Source organism: Mastacembelus armatus, chromosome 12 (assembly GCF_900324485.2).
Source record: "Mastacembelus armatus chromosome 12, fMasArm1.2, whole genome shotgun sequence".
Taxonomy (NCBI): domain Eukaryota; kingdom Metazoa; phylum Chordata; class Actinopteri; order Synbranchiformes; family Mastacembelidae; genus Mastacembelus; species Mastacembelus armatus.
In genome coordinates this window covers 5775598-5795888 of record NC_046644.1, presented here as the reverse complement: position 1 = coordinate 5795888, position 20291 = coordinate 5775598, and the positions used below count along the sequence as shown (strand labels likewise).

The window sequence follows — 20291 nt, the reverse complement described above, 5'->3', positions numbered from 1 at the left end:
CAGCACACAATGTTGCACCAGCATCATGAGCATGACTGTCTCTTTCTCTTGTTCGTCCTCCACCAACTGCAAAGTTTACAGGTGTGCACACATAAAAACAGATCAAAAACATTGCTTTGTGCATTGATAAACAATTCAGTGTTTCTAGCATAAACAGTGATGGATGGTTTTTACTGCCCCCTGGTGTTGTAAAACTGACAATATCAACAAGGGCTTTGGCAAGGGCAGTTAGCGTTGCTGTTTTAGCATGGGATGGTTGAGCCATTATTACAAAACTACACTCTCATCATCAGAATTACTTTCTGATAAACTGTATTTCATGACTATTATTGGTCAACAAAATGTACTAATGCTTTGTAGATCAATTTGAAGGCATAAAAAAAAAAAACAGTTTGAGTTTGCCAGTTTGTGGAAAATTCTCCACCAGCATGGCACTTTAATAAAATTTGTCTTTCAAGCTAGCACTGTAATTCATCAGGGAGACCCAGAGACTGTTTGATAACTTGTCTGGAAAAGGGCTGCAGGACACCTGGTCCAAATCCATTTATGAAGTGCCTCTGAGTGTGTACCACAGAAGAAAGCATTCAGCATTGAGTCCATAAAGATGTATGCTTGGAGACAGCTGTGGCGGGCACAGGGAGGCAGTCAGGATAAGCCCATGGTGTGGCTTCTTCAGTCTTTTATAAAGCTTTACTTCAGTTCAAAACAAGATAAAGTCCAAAGCGTTCATGGAAAAACTGCGCTGGCGGAAGAGTCTGAATTCAGTAAACGTTGCAAAGATTTGCACCATGAAAAGTAAAACCAAAAACTCTTAAAATTATGTCAGCTTCGTATAATGAAGTTATACGTTTCTATATAAAATAGGAAACAAATGATTTGTGAAATTAAAATAAATACTCTGCATGTGTTCAAAATATACAACTAAATTATGGAGAGATTAACCACTTTGTTGAGATTTTTTTTTTTTTTTTTTTTTTTTTAATTTTCTAGCATGGCTTAATTAATTGACATAACAATCAAATAAACAGTGTCTCTGGTCCCTGATACAGTCAATAGGACAAAACTCTGGTCCCTAAAACAGTTAAAGGGACCAGAGTTTTGTCCCTGGGTCAGAGTCAGTGAAACAGGATAAACAGTGAACGTCACAGATGTCCTGTAGCCTACTTTCATTTAATGTCATTCAATAGCGCTGTCATTTGACTATGGCTTGGATTCATTAAGATTATATCAATAACAATAATCACTACTGTCACTTTTTGCAAAGCAATCTACAGAATCTGTTTTACTATGCCTACAATGTTATAAAAATGTGGGATCAGACTGCCCAGTTTTATTAAAAAATGTTTTGGAAGATTGGAGGAATCATCTGTGAAAAACACTTGGAAGATGAAATGACAGAGCCAATGAATTTAAATAGTTTCTGTGGGAGCTCGTCATGGAGCTAAATGAGTCATTTCTGGTCTTTTATCTTCTCTGGTACCATCAGTCTCTCAGTGATTATAAAAATCTGACATGAAGCCTAATATCTAACAAGAGAGGTAATTACACAGAGGGTGCACAGTATTTATAAGTGAGAACCACCTGATAATTACTGCATTTTTATGTGTATGGCCATATTACCGAGTCTTTTATCTGATCATTTTTCTATTCTAACATCAAGAATTTCATATCTGCGTGTGGATACAGAACATACTGTAGTCAAGTCTCAGGGTTATGATAGTTCTTTGAAAACCAATAAAAAAAAAATTAAAAAAAATTCAACCTTAAACTGCTTACATAACAAAAACTGGCTTCTGAAAGTAAAGGTACTGATATCACATAAATACACAAAACAGCCTGGACTATACCACATTTGTACATTTCTTTGGGCAAAGGTGCCAAATGAATAAATGGAAAACCGTAACTGTCTCTTATTGTCAGTAACTCCCATGGAGCTGCTGCCTATTTAACTAAAGCCTGATATGTGATTCCTCTGTGCCACAGAGCTTCTATTGTGGTCCAAAAATGATTAAAAACAGACACGCACTGTTGCACTGGGTTACATGTTCCTTCATTATCATACACTGAGTAAAGCATATTTAAACTGACTGGTGTCTGGCTGATTTCCACTGAAAGGATCAGTTTGGCTCCCTCAATGGATTGGCTTCGTACCATTTTGACTGAGGCATCTGCACGGTAGATATGTTGGTAGCATCATCTCTGTAATATACCAACAGCTGTTTCACTGTGAAGTCACACATACATCTACAGCAGATTAGACAAGATCAGACCTGGAGACAGATGTAAAACTGTAACAATGACCTTAACAGGCCAAGCTTGGTTTGAACGTGGTCACATTAACACTCAAGGTTAAAAGCAAAACATATGAAAAATGCACCTTTTCCCATATTCAGCACTGTGATTAATTTCTCATGTAATCTTTATTTCATATGTGCTCAGAATTGAACCCAGTTAATAAACCATAAAATACTGTGAAAGTCATTTTTATGTTGTGGAACAGATGAAGAACATCTGTTCTTTGTTTTTTTTTTGTTTTTTTTTTTAAAATGTAGATTTTTCTAATCAGGACATATTTTTTTCAATTATCAAAAACCAGTCTTCATAAAGGTTAAACTGTCATTAATGCCAGTTGCCAATAGAATGAAAATCAAACAAAGGATGCATAGGCTCAACTGCACTAAATAAGTTACACAAGGCAATTAGTGGGCAGGTATCATAGCTCTATCCACTCAATATATGAAACCATACCAGAGATCTTTACTGTAGCACAAAGGTGAAGGTAGAAATGTAACAGGATTCATATCTAGGGGGGAAAAAAACAAACAAAAAAAAACTGACCAGCTTAACGTGGCACCGTTTTGACATGATGGCACAGAAGGTTAAGACCAGAAATAGCTCACAAATTAGCATACACACAGGTTTGATTTGATAGGTGAGTTAGAAAGAATTTCCACACAATATATACACCCATATTGTTTTGTTACCCAATCCAGAATAAAAATACAAGTCATAAATCAAACTCTCACATAGAGCATTTCAGAAATAAAACCACAGATGCAGCAGCAGGAAGAAAACTGAACCTAACCACTACAGCACAATATGCATTTCAATAGGCACAGCAGAACATTGGCAAACGTAGTGCACATTCAGTCACTGTGGTTAGTATATGGCTCTATGGTGGATAAAGTTCATTAACAATAGGTTAAAACCAGAATACAACTGTTTGTCTGGACTGAGGAAAAACTTAATTCTTTCTAGACGGAAGAATTGACTCCGATAGGAAAAATAAGTATATAAACTAAGCATACCGGATACATCCTTCAAATTGATTTTTCATTGTTAACGTACGGCAAATAAAAACAGTCCCACACAGCTCTACATCACACTTGATGAGGGATCAGGGATTGCAAAATGGCAATGAATTGAAATTTGTCAAGTATAAAGAAAACAATCAAAAACTTAACTTTTTAAATTAGTTCTTTACAGCAACTGCAAATTTAGGACTGCAGCCTTAATGAACTCCCCTTTATTTCATATAAAAACAAGTGTGAATGTAATTAAACCAGGGAGTAGAGTCCACGTAAACACATGTACTTACAAGTGTTTCTGTGACAAGAATGCACAATAAAACAAAGTCTTAAAAAAGCTCACAAAATTATGGATACATTCATCAATAAAACAAAGTGTCATTACGTGTACACTCCTGACTGAAAGTCAATCAGGACTGATTAGGCCTTGAAACATTTCACTTTCAAATTTTAGTTTCAAATAAAGATAAACTAAAAACCCACAGCTACGCTGCCACTGTCACACCAAATTTACAGATCACCATACAACCAGCAGATTTCTCTTGAAAAACACACAGAGGTGTGCAGAAGATTTACTATATTTAATTTCTTATCTTACAGCATCGAAAGAATCATTGCTACATGTGCAAAAGTGATTCCCAGTAAGTGCTCAATTTGAAGTGCACTGTTTTTTAAGGCTTCACAGTTCTATACCTTCTCATCTTAGTGATGTAACCATGACAGTGATCTGCTGCCCTTAAAGAAGACTGCCCAAATCTGGTAAGCTTAATTTTTGTCCAAAAAACATCCACAACGGGAATCAAAGAAAAACACCTGGATGAAGTGAGGGAGGCCCTGATTCATTCTATCATCTGTAGAGTTGTATTCATGTAGCTCCCAGGTCAACCTGCTAGCCATAATTCAGTCAGTCTTTATTCATTCAAAGGTATGCATGTTAGGTATTAGGAATTCTCTGTCTTTGCTTTCCAGAGTGGCAGTGTCCTCAAAACTGAAATAAATCCCTGGAAGCTGAACTTTAAATTCCCACTGCCCCCAAATGCACAGGATGGTAAAATACAGGGAAAAAAACAAAACAACAACAACAAAAAAAAAAAAACATCAGTTGAGGGATTAAAAAAAATATTACCCATTTCTTATCTGTCAGATTTAGATTTGAGCATGTTCACTAAATTTTGCCAAGGACAAATAGTACATTTCCTCCACTAGAGCATCCGAGCATGAAATTTAGCTGAACATGCTCCATAATTTTCCAGTTACTGTACAGTATCTTCAAACATTGGTAAATTAACAGAACAAATTTGTTTACTCCTTCACAGTCATGACACCTGATCAGGTAGGACAAATAGGAGTTGTCACCTCAAATATTAAACAAAAACTCAGGGCAGAAACATTGTTGTTACCACAAACATTTAAGACCTGTACCAGTCACCCCAGTGATAAAGCACTTTCTTCTTTCCTATCAGCATCAGTTAGTCAGAGCTGATTTTAACTTGTCTTGTGATAAGAGACCAGCTCTATTGCAAACATCTTCCTTAGGAAAAATAAAGGAAAAGGGCAAAAGATCAGAAATAAAGTCCTCCACATGGAAACAAAGTACAGGTGGACGGCACAGACCTGCTTTACTGCTTGGCACAAGAGCCCAGCCTGGACAGTTGCTTAGAGACACGCCTGACAGAGTGACAGTAACGGTCTTTGACTCATACAGGACTCTGTGGGCCTGAGCTTTACAGACATCTCCTGTATGGTGATATCACTTGGGTGGTGAGGGCCATATTGGGAGAGGATGGGCCTCTGTGTTAAAAACATACTTGTCTAGACTGAGCAGCTCCATGTCATCAGAGAAGAGCAGATACAGGTACTTCAGCGTCTCACCCAGGAAGAAACTCTCCATCTTATCCCGGGGCCCAGGGTTAACAGGGTCACGCACGTTGTTAATGGATGTGTAGCCTCCACTGGAGACCTGTGAGTGGAGTGGAGATATGTAGTTTGATGGTTTCAAAGTAGAAATTATTATAGTGCAAGTTTAATTCTCCCTAAGATGTCAGGGATTTTACATAAAACACATTTAGCTTTCTGTGCAGAAATGACAAACGGGTTTTCTTTTCTTCCTTGTAAAAACTGATTTTATTTTGCTGTTGGAATATATCTTACTAAACTAAGCCTTGACTTTCAGCACACTTTATTATAGAATGAAAACTAATCATCCCACTACCTGGACTGCCTCCATGCAGCAAATACAATAATATTCAAAGCCAAGATGAAAACATTTTAGCTGACCCTGAGCAAAAGTCATAGTCGTTTAATCGGCTGCAGAATTGAAAGGCATGATGACACTTTTCTGTTGTCTGTACCTTTGTGTACTTGTTGAAGCTCTGCAGTATTTCCCATCCCCAGTCTCTGTACTTTGTGTCCTTTGTGAATCTGTACATGTAGAACAGACTTTCCACTGTCTCTGGTCTCAGCAGGTTGTGTCTGTCTGCAGGCTGGATAGTAGAGAAGTATTTGTTAGTAGAAGTGATCTGTTTTGGAGTTGAATATTTATTCAACCAGACACGGCACAGAAAGTGAAAATGCCTTTTTTATGACATCTTACTGAGGGCAGCTTTAGCGAGTTAGGATTAAACACAAATTAAGAGCAGAGATTCAAACCTCAGCTGGAGCAGTAGCATACACGCACTATTTCTGTGCTTCCTTCACAGCACATAAAAAAGTGAGAAAAAAGAAGAAGCGAAGTTGTTCAGAGCAATTTTTGTATGATTAGTTATGGCTCCGAGCATGAAGAATTGAGAAAAACAAATGTTTTGAAAACTTCCTGGGGACAGATGTGACTCTACAAAGTCCCTTAACCTAAAACTCAGTTTCATAGAAACCATACAGAATCCTTAACTAAGGATTTAAGGAATTGGACAAATTAAAACCTCAGTAAATTTATTGAGCTCACAAAAATCTTGCCTGTAAAAGTAATCCCTTAGTAGGTGCATAAAATAAATCAGCACTGAGGAAGGAAGGTTATGGTCACGAGTCCCATGACAAATTTAGCAGGCTTTTCTTTTAGTTACTTCAGTTTTTTCATATTTACAGACTGTGCATTCAATACAAAGTATCAACACAAGACACAAAGAAAGACAGTACTTCCAAATGTGCATACATTTGAATTTACAAACAGGTCTGAATAAGAAAAAGGGAATTTACACTATAACTGGGCCCTAATAAATTCATCCATTTACCTAACCATCTGAAAACATCACTTGGAAAAAAAGTAATTTGTCTTGGTTGTATGTAATTTAAATTTTGAAATGCCCCCTTTGAAATACTCTTAATGCATATGTACTCACACCTAAAACTGACATACAAATACACTGTATATAAGCATCTAATTAAGGAGATTTTACTTAAAAATTACTTAAAGCAAAAGTTGTCAACCTCACCTTGACAACAACATCGCGCCCATCACTGGCCTGTAGGCTGAAGTGCGCAATCTCTGGGCTCAGCCCAGTCTCCATCTGTGTGTACATCTGGTGACAGGTCTCCATCAGCTGCACTGCCAGATCCATGTGGTCCCCTGGGAGGCCATTGTGGGCCCCAAGTGCCAAGGTTCCTGGTAGGAAGCACACTAGGTGATCCTGTAGAGGGGTGGCAGGGGCAGAGGAATAAACATGAGGGAAAGGACTGAGAATGATGAGAGTTAATGATGATAAGTAGAATTGATTGGACTGACTGCACTTAAGTCTGCATAGTTACTGATTCAACAAAAGCACAAAGGCTGACTGATTTAGTCTATCCATGTGACTTCATCGATTTCCAGCAGTGTGTGAAATACACTAATATAACAATCTTGTGCTGTGTGGTGCTTTCTAAAGCACAAAAGACTGAACTGCAACAAAATATCCATCAGTGGCAGGTCCTACGTTAATTAAGTAGTCAGTAGTAGTAGGTGAGCATATCTACCATCTTAGGGTTGAAGCGGTTGTGGGACAACTCTCCAACAAATGTCAATCTGCTGGGTCCCGTCTGTCTCACAAGGTGTTTTTTCACTCCCTCCACAGCTTGAAGGTAGTCCTCCAACAGGCTGGAAAACACACATACTGTGATTTAAGTCACAGCTAGGTTTACATTAGAAATAATAGTCACTGTGTAGTGACTTAGTTGAGGGCAACGTGACAATTCACAGGTCATGTTATCCTTAAAATGTATCCGAGTATGCACTTTGAATGAATTTGGATTACCAATCTGTCTCAGCCTGAATGTTCCCTACTCTGTCTCTCAAGTGATTCTGATTTTGTGAAGACAAGGTTTGGCTTGTTGCTCCAGTGAACAAATCAGTGTTTCACATCAGCAGAAATGTAAAGCAGGAATTACTGGTCTTCCGTTTTGCCTCCCTGGATCCACTGTTTCAGCAGGTACTCATAATAGCTGTCTGCCCTGGCACCCAGTGTGAAGACCCCTTTGTGGGTGAACTGGCCACTGTTGGTGTTGATGAACATGGGTACCAGGCCATCTTGTTTGCCTGGCAGCTTGTGGACCAGCTTCATTACCTCATTTGCAACCTCCTGGAAAAGTTAAAAACAGAAGAAATCAGATTAAGTTCTAATTATCAGAAAAAACTTTATTTACTGCTCATGGGTGAGCCCATTTTTTTTTGAAAGCTATTTATCATGGAAAAATTATTAGCAATTTCACACTTTATTGAAACTGGCCTCATCAAAAGCAAAAAGTCAGAGGTCTGGCTCAGGTTTTTACAGATATTATTTAAATTAATGTCAAACAGAGTTCAGGTGGAAGCTCTCGTTTCTGGAATCACTCAGTAACTGACAACATGATGGATTTAAAGCAAATCCTACTTCACACCTGTCACTTCAATCACTCCAGTGCTCGTGAAGTGTACTTAATGTCTGATTTTAGCCTGCATGTGAACCCAGAAAATGTTTACATAAGCAGCGTCTAATATTTTTCAGTCCATCTGAGAGAATTCAAAAGAATGCCAAATCAAATTGACTTGACCCACAGACTGCAGCAGACTTTATTACTGTGGAGCCCCTTGTGTTGTCCTGACCTGGTATTGTGGTTCATGGGAGATGCGGCTCAGCTCCCTGAATTCCAGCTGAATGCTCGTGACCTCGGCCAGTGTGCTGTCTGACGTCCATCGAGGGGGGTGGGCTGTTCCCTTCCCGATGTTAACGTCTGAAAACGGAATCTTTGAGGGTGTTTTGAAGGCAGGCATCAACCTGGACCCAAGATCTTTCTTTAATTGGAAAGAAGATATAGAAAGAACAGATCTTTAGGGCAAATGGATATTTTCTGGTTTCTAAAAGTCAACAAACCTGTTAGTTTGTAACTGAAGTGAGGCAGATGAGGCTACGTGAATGAACCGTGATAAATTCACCAGTTCTACATTTTAGCTCTGATATCTCTGAACAGCTAAGTGAGCTGTTTTCTTGTTTGTCCGGGCTGGATTCCTTGAAAATCTGACAGCTCCAGGCAGCAATGTTTCAGAAGAACTACCCAGCAGAAGAAAACAGGACAGCAGAAATGCCTGTTATGGCTACACTCACTGCTTTCTCGAGGAAGAGTTGGTCTCCTGTTAGGTGGTAAGCACTCAGCAGGCCCCCGAGGACCCGGATGGTTGTCTCAAAAAGATTCACGTCCACGTTCTTGTTGAAAGAAAGCTCCTTCTCTACCCAGTTTTTTGCTTCTGCAAACTCTTTGGTCAGAGAGACCAAAAGAAAATTTAAAAAATTAAAAAGATAGGAAGAGAGCAAGTGAGACAGATCACAATCGATGCAGCAGAACCAGTTACTGTCTTTTTAATCTATACATTTCTCTTCATCACCACCTAGTATCTACATTATTCACAATGCAATCCATTGGGTGGGTTAAGTGGCTAATGTAGCCTCAACATGCTGGCCTCAGCCAGAGATGAGAAATGCGCTGCAGAGGTCCTGTAAGCTCGATTTCTTCTAACATCACACACTAACATTGTTATTTTCACATTTGTAGTCTTCAGTCCAAACTGGCACATTAGCCCCTGGAGCTACATAAGATTTTATATTTTCTATACTTATACTATGATCTTTTCCACATATACAGTAGGATTTCATACACCAGCAAACTTTTATGTGTAAAATCAGTGGAGTCCCTCCTCCCAACTTAGTTGAGATCAAATGCAAAGCTAAGTTTTAAAGACAGCACAGTGTACAAAATAGAACGATATGAGTAGATGGAAATAGGTGTGCAAATTATTGCAGCTGTGCATCTGTGTGAAATTGAAAGCTTAACAAAAAATTTCTTACTGAAACCTGGCTGCAGCAGGATGAATATGTCAGTCTGAATGAATCAACCCCCCCTCAGTCATAAAAATTGTCATGTTCCTCGAAGCACAGGTCGAGGTGGAGGAGTAGCTGCAATCTTCCACTCAAACTCATTATTAAACTTTCATCCTCAGAACAGTTATAACTCATTTGAGAGCCTCACTCTGAGCCTCTCACACCCAAACTGGAAAACACAAAAACCAGTTCTACTTGTCATTGTGTACCGTCCACCTGTCCCGTACTTTTGTTTTTTTTTTTTTTACTGAATTTCTAGACTTCCTGTCTGATTTAGTGCTTAGTTCAGATAAAATCATTATAGTGGGAGACGGGGCTGGGTGATAAACCGATTTTATCGATTAACTCAAATGTGTAGTTTACATCGACTTGTTTGAAGGAAAATCGGCTCTGGGCTCAGCCCCTCCCCCCCGTGTTTGCCATATTAGAGATACACAAACAACATGGCAGCGAGCAGGGAAGAACTCATTCCTAAGAAGGGCACAGTGTCATCTGTAATTTGGAATTAGTTTCATTATGCGGCGTCAGACGTAGAACAAAAAACAACCTGATGCAAAGTGTGTTTGAAGTCTGTTGCTAGCAAAGGTAGCAGTATGACCAATTTACTGCAGCACCTCAAACAGAGGCATGCTGCAGAGTGGGAGAGATGTTGCACCCTACGAAATGAATAAGACAGGCAGTACAAGCACATCCGCCAGATACCTATAGCCCTAACAGAAAAGGAGAATATTTGATGTACAGTACCTTCTTTTAGGCCCATAATCCACATAGTGTCCAAGGAATCAATGAGCGTCAAACCAAGCCCAAACCACTCCCCAAAAGACTTGGAGATGGGCTTGAGCTCATCGTGACCCCAGGCATGGTCCTTATAGCCTTTCCACGCATGTCTGAAGGCGTCACGTACCACCTCCAGTCTGTCCACAGTTCTAGGTGAAACTAAAAGAAAAACCCATAGAAAAGTATAATCTTAGAAGTCTCCATTTCCTATAAGAAGCTCTACCAACAGTGCATGTCTCGTTCCTGTTTATTTGCAGTGGAAGTAATATTCAGCACCATATGTTGATGCTGCTTTGAGCACAGCGTGGCTGGAAATGTTGAAGCTTTAAATCAAAAAAGGTGCTTGGTTTCAAACAGCATATACCAGGGCTGGCCAGAGCTACACTAAAGAATCTGCTTAAACTTAAACTATGGCTTCATAAGTGGATCCAAAAAATATGACAACTTTTAACTTTTCTCTACATTGTGATAGACATTTTTAGGGTTAGGATCAGCAGGGTATAAAACCCAAGAGATTATTAGAAATTGTTAGAGAGAAAGACTAACTCCATGAGTCTGCAGATAATTGTTAGTGTACCTTAAATTCTAATATTAACATGCTATTAAGCTACTGGTAAGAACTCCAGATAAAGTCCAACGGATGAAGTTCAACACTGACCTTCCAGTGGGACAGTGCCAGCAGGGTTGGCTTGTGCTGGGGGCGGTGCAGCTTCTTTCTCATTGGCTGAGGGTGGAGGCTCTGTGGCCTGGTCGGCTTCGATCATTGCTCCTCTCCAGCTGCATGACAAAAGGAGAAACCTATTTTTGCCTGAATTATTAATAACTGCTTCTGATACTTTTACCAGAGTAACAGTTGCTGCAGGGCCTGACTGCAGCTGGAAAATATTCGATTGTGATTTTCAGAATAACATCCAACAAGTTCCAAAACTGATTTTTGGAGGAGAAAAAAGGCAAAGGCATAGATCACCTAACAATCTTCTTCTCTTTGTCCCCCTCCTCTCCTCCTTCTTCTTCTTCTTCCCGAATCACCTCATGCTCTTGCTTTTCTCCATTAACTGTGTCTGAAATATTTCCATCTTTCTGTAGGCTTGGTGGACCTCTTTTGTGTGGAAATGTCTTTTTCTGTGGATAAACAAAGGGCTAGAGCTAGAAACAGGAGGGACAACATAAACACTTCATGGAGAAGAAATAACTAAATATGTAGCCCACAGAGTTTATTTTCTTATTAATATTGACCTTTTATGTGTAAATTAAGCTAGTCTGGGCTAACTGTAGGGTTTTGACTGATGTCCCTGAAAAAAACAAAACAAAAACAAACAATTCTAACCTTGGTGGGAGGTTTAACCAAAATAGGGATGTTTGGTCCTCTGGGTTCCTCCACAGCTTCTGGACCCACAGCAGGCCCCACAGCAGGCCCCACAAGTGGCCCCGCCATAGGAGCTGGTCCTTTACTCCCAGCTGGAGCCAATACAGGCTTCAAACCTGGAGGAATGGCCTTCAAATCTCTGTCATTCAGCTCCAGCCAGTCCTCCCTGTCAGGCAACCCTATGTGCAGAATAAACACAAAAGCAAGCTAAAAAAAACAGTATGTCCACACAATACTAGCTCACTACATTAAGTACTTGTTGCTATAGCTGTCAGACAAAATACACTGCTTAGCACTGAGTCATCGAAGATACGGGCACAGAAAGTGGCCTTCCCACATTTCCTATCCTAGTAAGACTGAGTATGATCATGCATACAGTACTGTGTATTACACTCTTCCTAAACCTAAGTTTTCCCAGTTTACAGTAAAAGGACATTGCAGGTGCATCAACTCCAGAGAGGAATTTTTGGTAAACCCAGTTTTCAGGAGTGAGAGTATGAAATCACTGGCTTGGTGTGGTTAAAATGCTTAAACGGTGAGAAACAGAGGCATTTTCAGGTCTTGCCATGTTGGTGTGGACATGATCTGAAAGTCAAATGCAGTACATGTAGAAGTATACAAGAATTAAAGTAAACATCTGTGCATACAATCCAAACAAACCAAAGCAAACCCAACACTATCATAGCATCTTTTCAGTGTTTTAGTAATTCTTTGCCATTTATTATCACAAACACCAAACAATCAATCCAACTCATCAGTTCAACTAGTCATGTAGTAAGAGCATTAAAATTAATGAGAATGTGCGTGTGTGTGCGTGAGTGTGTGTGTGCGTGTGTGAGTGTGTGTGAGAGAGAGAGAGAGAGAGCAAGCTTTGTGTTGTGCAGGTTTTGTTTACCTCTCCACTGCTCTGTGATGCTGGGAAAAGAGAGCAGTCCAAATATGAGCACCAGAGCCAGCAGGAACAGGATGAGGCTTCGCTGGAGCCGAGACAGCTGCTTCCATTTCTGTAGGCAGGTAAACAAACAGAACTCACCACACAGACACATGTCTAATAGATCTGGATTAAAATCACAAGTGTCTGTCAGTGGATTCTAATGATGTCCCCCTCTCAAAATATCTAAAATTTGTTTTGCTTCCTTTAGAAACAGCAGTGAAAAGCCTGCCACCCTTCCTTGCCTGGCTTACCCTGTATAAACTCAACATCTCTCTCCACCTGATGCGCTAAAGCCCGGTAACAGTTCACAAATAAACAACGTTACCAGCTCACCCCAGCAGAGCAGAGCCCAGCAGAGCAGAGGGAGGGACGAAGTCAGGGTGTCTCAGGAGAGATGGCTAGCAGGCAGACTGCTACTATTCTGTTACCTGCTCTAATTAACACTTGCGCAATACCACGAAACCATTGAGCCATAGTCTGTAAGCTGTGACAGAACACACAACAGACTTTATCTCCAGGGACATTTTCATTATACTTAGCTATAGTTCATTCAACCAGCTCAGTAGTGCTTCTTTTAAAGTGTTCTGTATACATTTTGTCTGAGTACTGGGTTTGGAATTACCAGAATACCAGACATTTGTGGTATTTGTGGCAAATGAATTTAAAAAGCATTGCAGTTATTATGTAGATATACGTATATTTCCTTTTTTTTTTTTTAAATTCGCCATTGCAAAATAAATATGGGGTTATTTGTTTCTCTATCAGTACTAGGCTGGAGGCAAGCAGCCTCATGCAGCAGATTGCCTGTTAACAGCACAGACGATCACTCACACTCACATGAATACCAACGAGACATCCAGCCACACATGCATACCTTCGGGACTGTGAGGAGTGTGAAAGCACCTAGTGAAGTCCTTTCTCCTGTATGAGGAGCAAACACTGAGCCAACAAGCCACTCAAAGGAACATGATTTGCAGAGAATGATTTTCTCAGGAACCATAAACCATAGTGATATTTGACAGCTCACAGGTACAGAGGAGTGCTGAACCAGATCACACCCCTTATATAGCGCTGGATTTATGGAATAAAGGCATGTTGATATACTATCCAAATAAAATTTTACAGGTCAGCACTGTTTTGTCTTTTTAATTCATACAGAATGAACTTGATGAATACTGTTTTTGCTTTATTAGAAAAGAGGCAACAATCAGTATCTGCACTGTTTTAAAGTCAATTTAAAATATTTTTTAATAATACTTGTTTTAAACAAGTTTCAAGATTTAAAAAAGGATGAAAAACTGTAAAACTGCAAGCACAGATACCTGCAGTACCTTGAAGCGTATTACTGCAGGTACATCAGGATACACCACCACCAAAATTCTCAGCAGACACATTTCTACTTTCCAGAAAAGCAGACATTTTATTGCATTTGATTCTTAAAAACACCACGGTTCCCTGATAACTACTTCGGTCTGTACGGAACGTTCGGTGTGAGCTGTGGGTTCAGCTGATTTGCATTAATGCATGGAGGTGTGTGTTGAAATTATAGCTGTAAACATATAAACCAAAAAAAAATCTAATTTTTCTAATCCTTGCACCTACACAGAGATAACAACCAACATAGTCTAATTATCATGAGGCTGTGAGACCAGTTAAACAAAAACGAAAGAGGAAACCTGTGAACACAGCAGCACTGGGATTTTCAACTCTCCTGAGGAAGGTGTAGCAAACAAAGGTATGAGACTTCATATGATAAATGTAACATAATATGCGTGTGACACCTGAGTGTCAAAACCAGCAAAGGAGGATGAAGGGAGCTTATAGTGAGAGGCCAAAAGCAGAGGAGAGAGGTGTAAGAAATTTGGAAGTAAAGAAAACAAGATTAAAGAAAATGTGTGGGGAGACATAAGAGAGGCGGTGAGATGAGCAGAATTTATCTCACTGTAGTGATCAGCCACATAATGTGCTTCGGGGACGCTTTTATCTGAAGAGCCGGAAAATTCAGGCTGCTCCACAACAAAGGAGATGTAAGAAAGGAACACTGAAACCCAGATACATTTCATAAAGGCAGAAATAATCTATCTCAGTGAAGTCATCAGAAACCAGACAGTCAGATGCTTATAGATGAAAGCCTTTTTTGCAGAGCCTACAATCAGTCAGAACTGAGCAATGTATCAACTTGGCCTGGGCCATGAAAGTATATTTACAGTCAGTTGCATTTTACATAGCTAAAGATGTACAGATGAGTAATAAATTAAAGGAGAAACCACAATCAAAGAAACAACCAAAACCTAGTTCCACCATATCCAATAATTGCTCAGTTGGGCTGAGACTGGTGACTGCAAAGGCCATAGCATATGAATAATGTGTGCCCACTATTGAAACATTCAGTGAGCTCTCATGTCCTGTGTGGAAGGATTATTTACTCACATTTCTGAGAGTATCCCAATTCAAAATGATCTACACATGCAGCATGGTAGAGCCTATTATCCTCATCACTTGGCCCAATATACTATATCATTGACTTAACAGCAATTTGTCTGGACCCATGGAAACAGATATGAGCTTCATGTGAAATACAAAAACCTCTGACAGCAGTTTGTTACCATTTGGTCAAACACAGAGTGCATGTGTCAAACCCAGGTCTGCCTAGAGCTATGATTGGCACAATGAGCTACGTGAGGACTCACCCTCCAGCAGGACTGTCTCCGGTGCTTGCCGTTATTGTAGGTGTGACTGTGTGGATCGCTGAGTGTCAGAGAGATGAAATCCTTTCTGGAAGGTGGGTACATCCTCTGATCAGGGCAGAGAGTCGTAGGTCATAGAAAACTGCACTCAGAAACATGAAAAAGTTAGTAGTTAATTAGTTAACCTAATTATGACTAGTTATAACCTAACATGAAACATAACGTGAATGGGTGTCCTAGCATAGTGCTGGGAGAATTGGTTTAATGATCAATCAATCCACCTTCCCACAGGTCTTTTGATTTCTCCATATACATATACTTTAATCTGGACACCATTCAATTTCCATCCTCCTTGCACATTCCTGAATAGCTTGAAGCTTTTCTGTTGTCACTGAGTATAATTAACTGTACCAGTGGATCTCAGCCAGCAGGATGGCCCGGTACACTGCCTATGTGACTGCCCATTAAAATTATGGCTCTAACACTATGGCTGCCAAGCTGTGTACCATGTTACATTTCATCAAATATTACAACAATATACTCATGACATTTCTGCACTGGTCAGCACTGCACTGCCCTTAGTTTTCTATATTGTCTAACATACTGTCTGCCCTGCTTGTACACATGCACTTGTCCATCTCGTGTATTATTTGTATACACAAATACTTGTAGAATTTGTATTGTTTTACATAGTGTTATGATTGCTGGGGAAATGTTGTTTGGCTTCACTTTGCACTGTATTCACTGTACATGGTTGAAATAAAAAGTGCTCAAACCTTGAAATGTAATACTTTTGAGATCTTTGAACAACATGTGTTAGTTTAACACTAAAAATCAATAATCCTTATATATATAAAAATATAAGGGCTGTCAATCGATTAAAATATTTAATTTATCTGTTCTAAATGTACCTTCAATGAATACCTTTCAAGTTTTTAATACTCTAATCAACATGGGCATGGACACTGTATGGATGCTTTATGTAAATGTACGCTTATCATTTGTGAAACCACCCTGAACATAAAGAACACAGACATGTTTCAAAGACCTAGTTCATGTCTATTAAACATGGACAAAAAGAACATAGAAAAAACACAAGTTCCCATTATTTCTCTTTGTTCGCACTGAGCCAGTTGCTCAAACAGACAAGCCTGTTCACATTTGCAGATGACAGGACAGCTCTCTTTTTCTGAACAACATGCCCTGACAGTGACAACAATCTTTCACAAGGTATGGATGTGGCAGCTGCTGCTAAGCATCTGCAGACACAGTTTTGTAAATGAATTTACCGTTCAGACCTTTTTCTTTCTCCATTTGTTTGCTGCTGCTCTCTTTACTGTCTATGGCTGCATTTTCCATTTCTCCTACTGCGGACTAGGGCACGGGTCAAACAGGAAATGGGCGCTGCGTTAATAAAATTAGTACCATTAAGATGAGTTTGTGTTAACGCGGTATTAAAAGAGAAGACTGAAGCTGCTGAGTCGCAGCAAACCAGCCATGTGAACCCACGCCTGAGTCACATTTGCATGACAGTACTGTTTCTGTTATTGCATATACGTCTAGTATTATTTTCCAGCTGTTGTCTTCATATTTGTGTGTATGTACTAACGCAAATACATTTCTTATTTGATACAGTTTCCTGCTGTTGCCATGGTAATTTGCTAATACTTACATTCACTGTTACAAAGGAAACTAAGAACTGAAACTGCTTTATTTGTGCTTTGACACTTTGCATTACATTACTATTATTACTACTCTGTCGTCTAGGTGGCAGCTCTTTTCTATTAAATTACACTCCAAAATTCACGTTACTGTGCAAGAAAAAGCTAGCTACATTTCAACAACAACCTATTTAGGATAAGAAGCTAGCTAATATATTAGCCTCCTACACCTCTCTGATACCGATGAGAAGAAGAGAAATGAGAGATATCTCAGCCAGCTGCCTCCCCTCACCTTAGCGCCAGCTGGGCTCACAGCGACGGTATTCTCCTGAAAGCTACACAGCTGTTAGCTAGCTGCTAACTGGCTTCCTCTGAATGAAAGTGGCGTTGTTCTCCTGCCAGAAGAGAAAACATGTAACACTGCAGCCCGTCCGACTATCACACGAGGCAAACCGGTGTTACACGAAACGCCAAGCGAACAAAGCTGGAGGAAACATGGTTAAAGTTGATGTGTAGGAAGCCACAAACAGATGCGGAAAGAAGAGGACCAGACGTGACGCTGAGAGTCATGTGACAGGTGCACGTGTTCTGACGCTTCCGGCTTTAACCCTTAACTAACCCCCTGCAACGCTAAGCGTCAAACCAGCCGCGGGACTGACTGAATTCTGCACACAACGTGGTTTGTTTTGCGGGAACTTTTTGTTTCATTCAAAACCTTGTTCCATTAAACACAAACATTCATTGTGCATTTGGAAAAAGACTAAACTGCTGAAAAATGTAGGGAACACTTAGTCATCACAGTATAACACCAAGTCAGGTAAACCTCAGCACTCTGAAGTCCAGGTACTCAAAGATGGCACATCCAAGTAGGTTTGCTGTGTTTCCCAGTACAGTCTGAAGACCATAGAGGAGATAACCAGGAGACCGGCTGTTTGGTGCTGTCTCAGTGATGGTCTGGGGAGGCATATCCTTGGAGGGGCAGACAGACCTCCATGTCACAGCCAACTGTACCCTGACTGCTGTGAGGTATCGGGATAAAATCTGTAGATTGAATGTCAGACCTTACATTGGTGCAGTGCATGTTCTCCCTTTGCCTAAGTGGGTTTTCTCTGGGTACTCCCACAGTCCAAAAACATCATCAAACATCAAACAAGAACATGTATGTCAGGTTGATTGGTGACTCTAAATTGCCCATAGGAGTGAGTGTGAGTGTGTGAGGTTGTTTGTCTCTATGTGGCCCTGTGATGGACTGGTGACCTGTCCAGGGTGGACCCCTGCCTTTCACCCAAAGAGAGCTGGGATAGGCTCCAGCAGATCCCTGTGACCCTAAATAGGAATAAGCAGGTATAGAGGAGGGATGGATGAACCCAAGGAGGTAGTCTCCATGGGACACAGGAGACACAAAAAACATAAAAGAAAATAGAAAACTGGACCTGAAAAATAGATGTTCTTCCCTCAAAGGTGTTTATCTGAGTCTTGACTGTCTGTTCACTGAACCCCCCCTGCTTCTCAACCTGCCACTTTGACAGGAACAGTTAACAGATCCAAGTCCACTGGGAGCAAAATTTCAGACCCAGTAAACCAGAGACAGTCTCTGTAAAGGTAGCTTGCCTCGAGAGCAGGTCAGCATGTCAGAGCAACCAACAAAGATGGTGCAAAGGAGAATGGATGATATGGACTCATTGGAGAAGATGGAGTCCAAAACTGATGGAGGTACCACAATGTACTGAGGAAGCTATTCGACTTGAGGTTATTGAGATCTCCAGGCCATTCAACTTATTCTATTTTGAAAGGATTTATGCAATGTTTTGATGAAATATGGAGAGAGAAATTCAGAGCTGATAGGGTTTTTACATGGCCCTAGGCAGCCAAAAATAGCTTTCTGGCTTCTCTCCAAATCCTTGGACAGGAAAAGAATTAATCTTAATACTTACCTATAGAACTCACTGACCATAGATAGATAGATAGATAAATCCGACAGAACTTTATCTTTATCTATATGCTTTGTCGTCTTTTTTTTAGATTATTTCAGTTAATTACTACAAAACCAGATATTTATACTAAACTTAATGTTTTGAAATTGTGTGTTTAAATAGCTAACACAGGACTGTTTTTAAAAATACAGTATTTGACCTACATGCCAAAGAGAAGGAAAAATGAAATGGATTTTAAATGTCTTCCCTACAGTGTTCATGTTAGATTCCAAAATGCGGGAGCAGTGTTCTGTCAAGGTCTGTTTCACCATAGCTCTCACCTTAACCTGAACATAAGTTTATCCCTAACCCTAACTAATTACCTTTGCCTACTCCCGAGCCATAGAATCTAATATGCTATTAAAAGTCTGTCTCTACCATCCAATCTGTGCACTGATTGCTTTAAATAAAAATTCTGCTGCTCACTGTACATTAAACACCTGATACTCAAGGGAGACAGGCAGGCTCTGCAGGAGGACTCACTGGGGGCTGATGCTGCTGACATGTTACTAACATGGCTGATGCTTATTTTATGACCCTGCAGTTCATTAACTGGCACTGTTGTGTAATCAGGTATAAATAACCAGGTTCATTAAGGTTTCATGTAAACATAATGTGATCCACAGTGGGTTAAAACTCATAATTGGGATATGGATACAGGTGTTCCCTCAAGCAGTGCTGTAGTAGTCATTAGGTCATGAGCTACACAAATTAAATTATAGGATTGAGATCAGGATGTTTTCATGAATAGCTATTACTGTCTGTCTAAATTGTGTCAGTGTCACACTGTACTCCACCAGGTGCACACTGACACTGCATGAAAATGCCTCAGGACACCATATGAAATACTATAAACAATATTTTCTTAATGAGAGAAGTTAAACTCTAAAACATATCTAAACTGCTAATTTCAATACAGACCTAAAAAGACTTACACAATACCTGAACAGAGAACTGCCTTAAACATGGAGGCATCAAATTCAAAAAGCAGAACCTGACTAATGGCTCACACTGAAATTTCAGCCACTATCCATTTAGTGACATACTTGGCAACATGAATTTCAGCTCGTAAGTTGGATAAGCAGTTGAACAGCGCTATAGTTTGACATATCAAAAAACTTATTCTCTGCTGACAGGATGACAGAATGGCCGTGGCTGAAATACTATCGACAACTCCTGGATACACTGCCATGTCATCGGACATTCTTCGACGACTGTCCACCCAGCTGTCAAACGGTTCTCTATGACAAAGTAAATGACCA

General features: G+C 39.9%; 1 protein-coding gene across 2 annotated transcripts; it reads right to left on the bottom strand.

Annotated features, from left to right (window-relative positions):
- Positions 1-391: 391 nt before the first annotated feature.
- On the bottom strand, positions 392-17619 carry man1b1a (mannosidase, alpha, class 1B, member 1a). Of its 2 annotated transcripts, none has more exons than XM_026297460.1 (14): positions 17349-17619; positions 15399-15537; positions 12670-12778; positions 11736-11953; positions 11376-11530; positions 11067-11185; positions 10376-10567; positions 8861-9009; positions 8362-8550; positions 7668-7858; positions 7257-7377; positions 6737-6931; positions 5660-5791; positions 392-5268 (listed from the first exon to the last, which is right to left on the bottom strand). In XM_026297460.1, the coding sequence occupies exons 2-14, from the start codon at positions 15498-15500 to the stop codon at positions 5059-5061; spliced, it is 2082 nt and encodes a 693-aa protein (XP_026153245.1). In that variant the 5' UTR covers positions 15501-15537; positions 17349-17619; the 3' UTR covers positions 392-5058. The 2 variants fall into 2 exon arrangements, with proteins under 2 accessions (XP_026153245.1, XP_026153246.1); XM_026297461.1 differs by having other exon boundaries at positions 15399-15503.
- Positions 17620-20291: the final 2672 nt, after the last annotated feature.

Excerpts from the sequence above, each read along its gene's own strand:
- man1b1a (XM_026297460.1), bottom strand. The coding sequence starts at position 15,500 with ATGTACCCACCTTCCAGAAAGGATTTCATCTCTCTGACACTCAGCGAT. Across the intron at positions 11,954-12,669 it reads CATCACAGAGCAGTGGAGAG|GGTTGCCTGACAGGGAGGAC; the intron begins GTAAACAAAACC and ends TTCTGCACATAG. Across the intron at positions 6,932-7,256 it reads ACCGCTTCAACCCTAAGATG|GATCACCTAGTGTGCTTCCT; the intron begins GTAGATATGCTC and ends ACCCCTCTACAG.